Raw genomic sequence first — 10,020 nt, 5'->3', positions numbered from 1 at the left:
CCCCCTCTCCCCACCGGTCTGTGGAAAAATAGTCTTCCATGAAACCAGTCCCTGGCGCCAAAAAGCTTGGGGACCACCGAGTCAGAAAGGGAACTTCTTTTCCTCTCTCTCTCTCTCTCATTCTTCTCGTAATTTTAATTAAAAGAAAATTCCTAGAAGTATCTGGCTGCACCCTTCAGGTGGCCACAGATCTGGAGTACAGATACGGGACACTTCTGCCCTGGCCTGATCACCAGGGTCCAGATTCTGGGAACCCTAACCTGGCTGCTCTCAGCAGGCAGCCCTGGAGGTGAGGAAGGCAAAGGCAGCTCCAACCAACACAGACAACCATGTGCTCAGGTACCATGTTGTCGAGCTCACCCATCAAAGAACCCAGAGCACTTCCTGATTCGCTGCTTCTCTTACCCTTACGACTCTCCCGGGAATCAGGAGGTATGGATTCTATTATCAGCTCGAACGTTACACAGACGGATAAAAAGGTCGAAATGAAAATCCTTCGAAAAACTGTCCCAAGTGTCCTGAACTACAGTTCAGCATAAGAAGTCTGAAAAGTGTCACTGTCTCTGACTAAAAGGGGAGGGATCAGACAACCCTGTCCTCTTTTCTAAGGCTAATAAAGGGAACTCTATTAGTTCCCTAATTAGTTCTGCCCTAAACCAATTTGAAAAAGATACAATCTAAAGTATCTGAAAAGGCAGCCTACAGTCTTTCACAAATCAAGAACCTGGGAACTTATATGTTCTAAGATATCCTTTTAATCCCCTGCTTCTAGCACCCTCCACCCACTACCACAAGTAAAAACCCTTTGGGACACTAAATCCTAACAAAAACTTAGTATTTGTGTCAATAGGAAAGAAAGCAAATGCCTTAGCCAATGAAAATTCGCCAAAGCTTTAGAATTTCCCAAACTATTAAAATGCCAGATTTACAGTACATGGATGGCTCTGATGTCTGTGAGGCCCACTGAGGCCCAGGCTTAGCAGATGACTAAGGGCAGACTCCCCCAGCTACCTGGAGGGGGCACCCCCTGAGAAAGTAACCCCAAAGGGCTCAGACTAACACAGTGATAGCCACAGTTCCTTCATCTTGAGTCCTACTAGGCTAGCACATTTTCCCACCAACATCTAATGTTTTCTCCTCAAGACAACTGTAAAAAGTTAACAAGCTGAGACTCCACAGGCCTCTTGCTTCAGAGGCCCCAATCTTTGACCATTCACTGTGAGAAGCTGGAAACAGGAGGGATCCTGCACAATATTTTTCCTTCAAAGCTCCCCAAAATTCATGCAAGGAAAAAGGTACCCTAATGTCCCCTAATGTCCTGTGCCTGCCTGAAATCTGTCCCATGCTCATGCTGACAGTGGTCCCCCACTTCTCATGGAGGGCTGGGTACAAAAAAGCCTCGGTCCTACTCCGACCAGAGACCAAATGCTTACGTACCTTAAAGCTATAACCTTGATCTACCAAGAACCTCTGTCGCTTGGTTGAGTAAGCCATTTCCTGGGTGTCCTGGGACACCAGCGAGTAGAAGAAGGCATTGTACTCCTCTGCAACCATCCCTGGGGGAGGGCACATAAAAGGACAATATTAGCTATTAGAATGGCAGGAACTAAGGGTCCAGGGTTCAAAAGCAAGTATTGCAGTGGGAGAGCTCTGCAGTCAGAGGGGCCATTGCCCTGATTCTGCACGAGGACTTCATCAAAATTAAAAACTTTTGTGCTTCAAAGGACACCATCAAGAAAGTGAAAAGACAACCCACAGAATTGGGGAAAACATTTACAAAGCATATATCTGATAAGAGATTTCAATCTAGGGAATATAAAAAACTATTACAACTCAACAATGAAAAGACAAATAAACCAATTATAAAAAGGACAAAGGATCTGAACAGACAATTCCCCAAAGAAGATATAAAAAGAAGATTCATGTGTCAACGAGCACATGAAAAAAGCTCAATATCATTAGTCATCAGGGAAATGCAAGTCAAAACCATGACAAAATACTACCTGGGACACACTAGGATGACTAGAATACAAAAAGATGATTACAGTTGTTGTCAAGGATGTGGAGAAACTGAAATGCTGATACACTGTTGGTGAGAATGGAAAATGGTACAACCACTTTGGAAACAGTCTGGCAGTTTATTAAAATGTTAAACATAAGGTTATTACATGATCCAAACATTATTCTAAGAGCCAGAAAGTGGAAACAATCCAAATGTCCATAAATGAATTTTAAAAAGTGGTATGTCCAGGGACTTCCCTGGTGGAGCAGTAGTTTAGAATACGCCTGACAATGCAGGGGTCACGGGTTCGAGCCCTGGTCCAGGAAGATCCCACATGCCGCGGAGCAACTAAGCCCGTGCACCGCAACTACTGAGCCTGCGCTCTAGAGCCCGAGAGCCACAACTACTGAAGCCCGCACGCCTAGAGCCTGTGCTCCACAACAACAGAAACCACCACAATGAGAAGCCCGTGCACCGCAATGAAGAGTAGCCCCGCTCGACGCAACTAGAGAAAGCCTACGCGCAGCAACAAAGACCCAACGCAGCCAAAAAATAAATAAAATTTAAAAAATAATAATCAAAAAAAAAGTGGTATGTCTATACAGTGACTATTATTCAGCAATAAAAAAGAATTAAGTACTAATACATGCTACAATATGGATAACCCTTTTCAAAACATTATGCTAAAACTACTAAAAAAAAAAAAAGGTTCAGAGAGAAAACCCAGTAACAGAATTATCATAGTAACTAGGACAGAAAATACTGTAGCCTATAAAATCTGATCCTGCAGGAAAATCTGAATTTTTTTGCTTCACAGTTCAAATGTCAGTAAGTTAAGTATCTGTGTACTGCCTGTGAATTCAACTGTTTCCTTGTCTTACAAGAGTTCAGAGATGCAAAGAAAAGGGCTAAGTATATTATATCAAATATTTTCCTTTTTCTCCCTTTGTTTTATTGAGATAAAATTGACATATAGTGCTATATAAGTTTAAGGTACACAGCATAATGATTTGACTTACATATATTGTGAAATGATTACCTCAGTAAGTTTAGTTCACATCCATCATTGTAGTTTTGATTTGCATTTCCCTAATAATTAGTGATGTTTAGCACCTTTTCATGTACCTGTTGGCTATTTGTACATCTTCTTTGGAAAAAATGTCTATTCAGGTCTTTTGCCCAGTTTTTGATTGGATTATTTGGTTTTTTTGCTATTGAGTTGTATAAGGTCTTCATTTATTTTGGATATTAACCCCTTATCAGATATATGATTTGCAAATATTTTCTCCCATTCCATACATTGCCTTTTCATTTTGTCAATCATTCCTTTTGCTGCGAAGAAGCTTTTTAGTTTGATGTAGTCCACTTATTTTTTATTTTGTTGCTTAAGCTTTAGGTGTAATATCCAAAAAAAACACTGCCAAGACCCACGTCAAGGAGCATTTTTCCTTTGTTTTCCTTTAGAAGTTGTATGGTTTCCAGCCTTACATTTAAGTCTTTAATCCATTTTGAGTCAATTTTTGCTAGTGGTGTAAGACAGGGGTAATTTCATCCTTTCACATGTGGATATCCAATTTTCCCAGCACGGTTTTTTATTAGAGAGACTATCTTTTCTCCACTGGGTACTCTTGGCTCTCTTGTCAAATATTAGTTGACCATATATGCATGGGTTTAATTTCTGGGCTCTGGATTGTGTTCCACTGGTCTATAAGTCTGTTTTTATGCCAGTAACATACTCTTTTGATGACCACAGCTTTATTATATAACTTAAAGTCAGTAGTGTGACGCCTCCTGCTTTGTTCTTCTTTCTCAGAACTTGCTTTGGCTATTTGGGGTCTTCTGTGGTTCCACAAAAATTTTAGGATTGTTATTTTTACTTCTGTTAAAAATGCCACTGGAGTCTGGATAGGGATTGCACTGAATCTATAGATGGCTTTGGGTAGTATAGATATTTTAACAATATTAATTCTTCCATTCCATAAACAAAGGATACTTTCCATTTATCTTCTTACATTTCTCTCATCAATGTCTTATAGTTTTCGGTGTAGAGCTCTTTCACCTCCTTGGTTAAATTTATTCCTAAATATTTTATTGTGGTTTTTTTTTTTGTTTTTGTTGTTGTTGTTGTTTGTTTTTTTGGCTGCATGGCATGTGGGACCTTAGTTCCCCGACCAGGGATTGAACCCGTGACCCCTGCAGCTCGGAGTCCTAATCACTAGACTGCCAGGGAAGTCCCCAGTATTTTATTGTTTTGGATGCTATTGTAAATGGAATCATTTTATTTCTTTTTTAGATAATTTGTCATTAGTGTATAGAAACTACTGATTTTTGTATGTTAATTCTGAAACCTGAAACTTTACCAAATTCATTGAATAGATCTAACAGTTTTTTGGTAAAGTCTTCAGGATTTTCTATGTATAAAATCATGTCACCTGCAAATAGAGAAAATTTTACTTCTTCTTTTCCAATACTGATGCTTTCTGTATCTTTTTCTTACCTAATTGCTTTGGTTAGGACTTCCAGTACAATGTTGAATAGGACTGGTGAGACTGGGCACCCTTGTCTTGTTCCTGATCTTAGAGGAAAAGCTTTCAAATCTTTCACTATTAAGTATGAGGTTAGCTGTGGGCTTGTCACATATGGCCTTTATTATGTTGAGGTACTTTCCTCCTATACCTAATTTGTTAAGAGTTTTTTCATGAACAGATGTTGAATTTTGTCAAATGCTTTTTCTGCATCCATTGAAATGATCATATGATCTTGTCTTTAATTCTATTAATGTGATATATCACATTTATTGATTTGCATATGGTGAACCTCCTTTGCATCCCAGGTATAAATCCCACTTGATCATGGTGAATGATCCTTCTAATATGATGCTGTATTTGGCTTGCTAGTGTTTTACTAAGGATTTTTACAGCTGTATTCGTTGGATATTGGCCTGTCATTTTCTTTTCTGTAGTGAACTTTTCTGGTTTTGGTAAAAGGGTAATACTGGCCTTGTAAAATGAGTCAAACAGTATTTAAAAAACAAAATTCTAATCAAATTCAAAGGGATTTTCAAATTAGCTTTGTGTGTGATGAGTAAGGAGTAAGTAATGAATCACTTTCATATATGCTAGTCAGATTTACCCAGCAGTCTATTATATTCTGTTATGTACTCTCATTCCTCATTATTAACAGTCCTGCAAGGTAAGGATTGTCACTCCAACTCTGGATGAGAAACCAAAGCTCAGAGGGTCAAATTACTTGCCCAAGGTCACACAGTTGGTCTGGTGCCCAAGTCCATGTTTGCTATTTCCACTAACTTGCCCTGTCTCCATTTCAAACACAATCAATTAGCTGTTTCCTAAACATACTCAAATGCAGTACAATTACAACACCTGCCCACTAATCCTATCATTTTCAAACATCCTAGCAGTCCAAGTTCTTCCTAAGATTAGTGAATTCCTTGAGGACAGGCCCTGTGTCCTTGCTTTAGGACCTGCCTAAGAGAGGATGCCATCTCTTAGCAGAAACATCAGTCTCTACTCTGTCCATGATTGGGTTCTGGGCTCCTTTACTGCAGTTAACAAGCAGAGGAAGCATGACTCTTGCTTCCTCATTCACTGAGCTTGTGATGTTCCTGCTGTAAGCTGCCACTCAAGGGACCACTCTTCACAGGTTATGAGCAAGGTATCCACCTTGTGGCTGCCCAAGCTGCTCCTACCAAGCCCTCCCCTTACTCTTAACTGAAGGTTCAGGGGACAGCTGCCACCTCCTACACTTGCACGGGTGGTCTACGCTCTGCTTTCTCCCTTCTACATCTACACCATTATGCACTGCTTTCCTGGCTCCTCTATCTACCAACACAAACACTCAGCTCAGACTGTGACCTCCAGACAGCTGCCATGGAAAACGTCCACATGCTCAACCTCAGCACATGAGAAATAACAATGGCCAAGGAGACCTTGGTCCTTGTTTTGGGAACCCCGTCCATCCCCTTCAGGGTCTACCTAGCCCAGGAGCACAGGCTCACCCTCACAAACAGACACCTGACGGAAGTGGTTTGAAAAGAGAGACCGCCTGGAGCAGAAGGTACCTTTTTTTGCTCGAAGCACTCGCCCCAGCCTCTGGGCCTCCTGCCGCCGGGAGCCACCATGAGATGAGATCTGAATGAGAACATTTGCTTCTGGCAGATCAAACGATGTGTCACCCACCTATAGAAATGAACCAGCTGTGAGTTTGGGAAGGTTTTTTTTTTGTTTTTTTTTTTTTTGCGGTACGCGGGCCTCTCACTGTTGTGGCCTCTCCCGTTGTGGAGCACAGGCTCCGGACGCGCAGGCTCAGTGGCCATGGCTCACGGGCCCAGCTGCTCCGCGGCATGTGGGATCTTCCCGGACCGGGGCACGAACCTGTGTCCCCTTTACCGGCAGGCGGACTCTCAACCACTGCGCCACCAGGGAAGCCCTGGGAAGATTTTTATATATGAGTCAAAAAGGGGAAAAAAAAGTCAACTGGCCTCAAATTTAAATAAGCTCTGTAGGTAATTCAGAAAAACAATCACTATCCTCTTCAATCTGTACCGGGGTCCTTCAGATGCACGCAGGCCTCTAAGGACCTAGCATGTTCTTATAAGAGCTGTCCTATAGAAACTGTCAAGACCTGACTCTTAACCATCTGTCTCAACAGTCCTGGTGTGGCTGCTAGGGACCCAGAGACAAGAGGGCCCTATCAACAGACTCTCTGTGAGTGATTCTTCTTATTTTTTGCTACAGAAATAGGTCTGCACAAAACCATCCACAATCTTAACTGGAGGCTATTGAGGCCAACAGCAAAGGTTGGACACGTGACCTGGGAGGGGCCCCTGCCTTCAGTGGGCTGGATTCTGACTCTGGGTAGCTGCCTTAGCTTGGGGAGGGTGGGGGGAGGGGATCCAACCATCAAGGTTCCCGGACACAGAAATAAAAGCTTGACCCATCCATGATCACTTTACAGGTAAATCTCGTTTCTTTTGGGCTTTGGGTCTGTTCTAACCTGAATGACTATTCTAAATAGTCATTGGGCTATAAGTGGTGTTGGGCCACCACTTCTAACTGCAAATTAAAACCATCACCAAGCTGGGCCTACATGATTCTGCACTGTGTTTATATTCACCACCCATCCCCAAGGCATACCAGGAGCCAGGACAAAAGCTGCCCACGACCCACAGGAATCTCCAAAGCCACAAAGAGAACTTTATGCAAATGCCCACCTTTGCCATAGTAGGCAATGAACTTTTCCCCCTTGTATAAAGAAAATACAACTCAAAATTCCTGTACCCCAAAAAGAGGTGGGAAAAACTTAAGTCAAGCAAAAGGACTTGCTAGATTATATACTCCTTGAGTTAGGAATATAGATCATGTACATTAAAACCGTACATCTGCTTCTCCCACTACCTGACAGGCAATGTTCCTCTGCCCCCAGACACTGGACACGTGGGAATGAAAACTGACACGTGACGTTCCTTCAACAAATACCAATTCACTGCCCAGAAATCATCCAGTGTCCCCCAGGCCCGGGGGCTGCTGCATGCCACACTGACCTTGGATATGAAGATGGTGTTGATTTTGGGATTATGCTTGAAATTCTGGAGAATCTGCATCCTTTCTCCCTGGGATGTAGGACCATAGATATAGGGTCTAGAGAAGAACAAAGCTGTGTTAGGAAGACTACAGAATCACTCCTCATTTATCCTGAAAGCATGTCAGAGGAAAAGGGAGATCTTGCAAGGTTTCTCTCTTCCAGGAAGCCCTCTGTCATGCAAAAACATCAAGAAGAAAGCCACAGAAGTGAGAGGCTACAGACCTTCCCCACCGCCTTTCCAAAACACACACACCCCACCCTTTCCCCTCTGAGCCAAGATGCAGATCACTACTCTCTTCAAGGTTCCCTCCTTTACTTTTTTGTTTTTGGCCTGTGCTCCTTCCTGCCTCAGTATCTCTCACACTAAGCTTAGTGTCTAAACAAGGAGAATCCCCTAGATTTCACGAAGCTCAATGGGAGCGGCAAAGAAAACATTGCTATTTGCAAACAAAAGTTTGGAAGGAACTGTTTCCTAATCAAACAAGCATTCTCCAAGAAAGGAGAAAAGAGCCCCTTCCAGACTTTTCCCCGTGGACTCTCTATAACACTAAGCTCAAACATTTCTCTTGAGTTTCCAGCTCTGTGCCAAAGGGTACAACCCTATCTGACAACCTCACTGGTTATCACCTCTTGGCACCTGGCAAAGCCATTCCTCTGCTTTTCTTGTAATGACGTGGTTTTGTAGCTTCCGAAGGGTCAGCAATAACAGTGATGGTGACGATGACAACGACAAGGACCATGAGGACAGCTAGCAGGCATGCAGGGCCCACCCACACCAAACATGCAGCTGGGTTCTACCCTGGGAAAAAAACATCCATGCCTGCCAATATTCCTCAGAACTGTGAAAGGTAGGTTTCGTGTTCCCAATTTACACACGAGGAACTGAGGGTCAGGAGCCTAAGGAGGCTGACCCAAGTGGCTGTTACACCACTGAGGCCACGAGCTATCCCCGGGCAGTGCCCATGGAAGGCTCAGGAAGCACGACTTTTGATACTCCACACGTGCTTCCCAACACTGTGCTACACACTGGGTACAGGTGTACCTGAGAGAGCAGCCCCCTTGCCTGTGGGGAAGCTGGGCAGGTGCCTGGGACAGCTGGATGCTTCCCTAACCACGGCAAGCCTGGCCTGTGAGAGTATTCGGGACACCACACAAATCCGATTTTCTGTATGTGTCATGCTGTGAAAAAGTTCGGGAAACTGCACTCTTCAGAACAGTCTGTCGCTTGATATCCAGGTTTTCAGGTGGTTCTTGTTTTCCTCACTCGTCATCAGGAAAAACAACTCAAATAGTGGTGAGCCCTCAGTTTCTGAAGGTTCTCTCATATAGGAAATGAAACAGAAGGGTAACCATCCTTCGGAAAGAGAACCTAACATTTGTTGAACACCTACTAGATGCAGGAATCCTCTGAGGTAGGTGGTGGTAACTCCATGTGACAGTGGAACAAAAGGAGGTTCAGAGAGGTAAAGAACTTTCCCTAGGTCACACAGCTAACAAGAGGAGGAGCTGGGAGTCAAATCCAGTGTGTCTGACTCCAAAGTTCATGTTCTACCCACTACCTCACACTATCAAACAACCCTCAGAAGGTGGGTGGTAGGGTAGGATTACAGACAGAAGGACCGACAGAGTACATGCATAAGGAAAAGTGTTAGACCTCAACCCTGACAGCCAGGCATGCCTCCTCCCACCTGGCAGAGAACTGGAAGTTTACTTTCTAGATTCTGAACAGGAAGGTCTACACTTAGGGACCTCAGGCAGAGCTGAGGGCAAAGCAAGATTGAAAGTGAAGAACGACAGGGATTCCCTTTTCCCTCCCCCGCCACAGGCTGGTATCTAGGAGACCAGAAGATTCCTCTCTGAAGAAACTTTCCAGCACAAGAGAAAAGACCCAGAGATACTGGAATCTGGCAATCTCTTGACAAACTAGCCATGTCACTGCATGATCATGCTGTGGAGAGGGCCACAGATAGGCAAACCCACTAAGCTATACACAAAGGCCGATCAGCTTTTTAGCGACTGACCGTTAAATAAGAAACTAGAGCCAAAGACTACCAAAAATCAGAAGAAGGTCTCTAAAGATAGAGCTGAAACAATCAAAACACCTGAAGAAAAGAGAGACAGTGTAGGCAATAGAAGAAAGCTTCAAAAGCTTTAACAGCCTCAGATGAGACACTGTACTTACTCAAAAAACAAAACAGCTGGAGATAAAGAACTCTTGGAAATTAACAAAAGCTTCAATAGGGTTGGAAGAAAAAAGGGATAAAAAATGGGAAAAAATGGGAGAAAATGGGAGTTCACTGGAAGTCCAGTGGTTGGGACTCGGCACTTTCACTGCCATGGCCCAGGTTCAATCCCAATCCCGCAAGCCATGCAGCACAGCCAAAAAGAAAGGGAGAAAAAAGAAAAGAAAATTG

At 43.3% G+C, this 10,020-nt stretch overlaps 1 protein-coding gene across 1 annotated transcript in view; it reads right to left on the bottom strand.

Moving 5' to 3' along the window:
* ERCC3 (ERCC excision repair 3, TFIIH core complex helicase subunit) overlaps nt 1-10,020 on the bottom strand; it is a 37,259-nt gene that overhangs the window by 2,935 nt on the left and 24,304 nt on the right. Inside the window, exons 11-13 of the mRNA XM_007461304.1 lie at nt 7,566-7,662; nt 6,084-6,201; nt 1,438-1,556 (exon numbers count right to left, since the gene is read on the bottom strand). Of these exons, the coding sequence (XP_007461366.1) occupies nt 1,438-1,556; nt 6,084-6,201; nt 7,566-7,662 (334 nt within the window). The remainder of the gene's footprint in view (nt 1-1,437; nt 1,557-6,083; nt 6,202-7,565; nt 7,663-10,020) is intronic.

Source organism: Lipotes vexillifer, unplaced genomic scaffold, assembly GCF_000442215.2.
Source record: "Lipotes vexillifer unplaced genomic scaffold, Lipotes_vexillifer_v1.1 scaffold158, whole genome shotgun sequence".
Taxonomy (NCBI): Eukaryota; Metazoa; Chordata; class Mammalia; order Artiodactyla; family Lipotidae; genus Lipotes; species Lipotes vexillifer.
The sequence above is the reverse complement of the archived record's forward strand: the minus strand, read 5'-3'. Positions and strand labels throughout refer to the sequence as shown.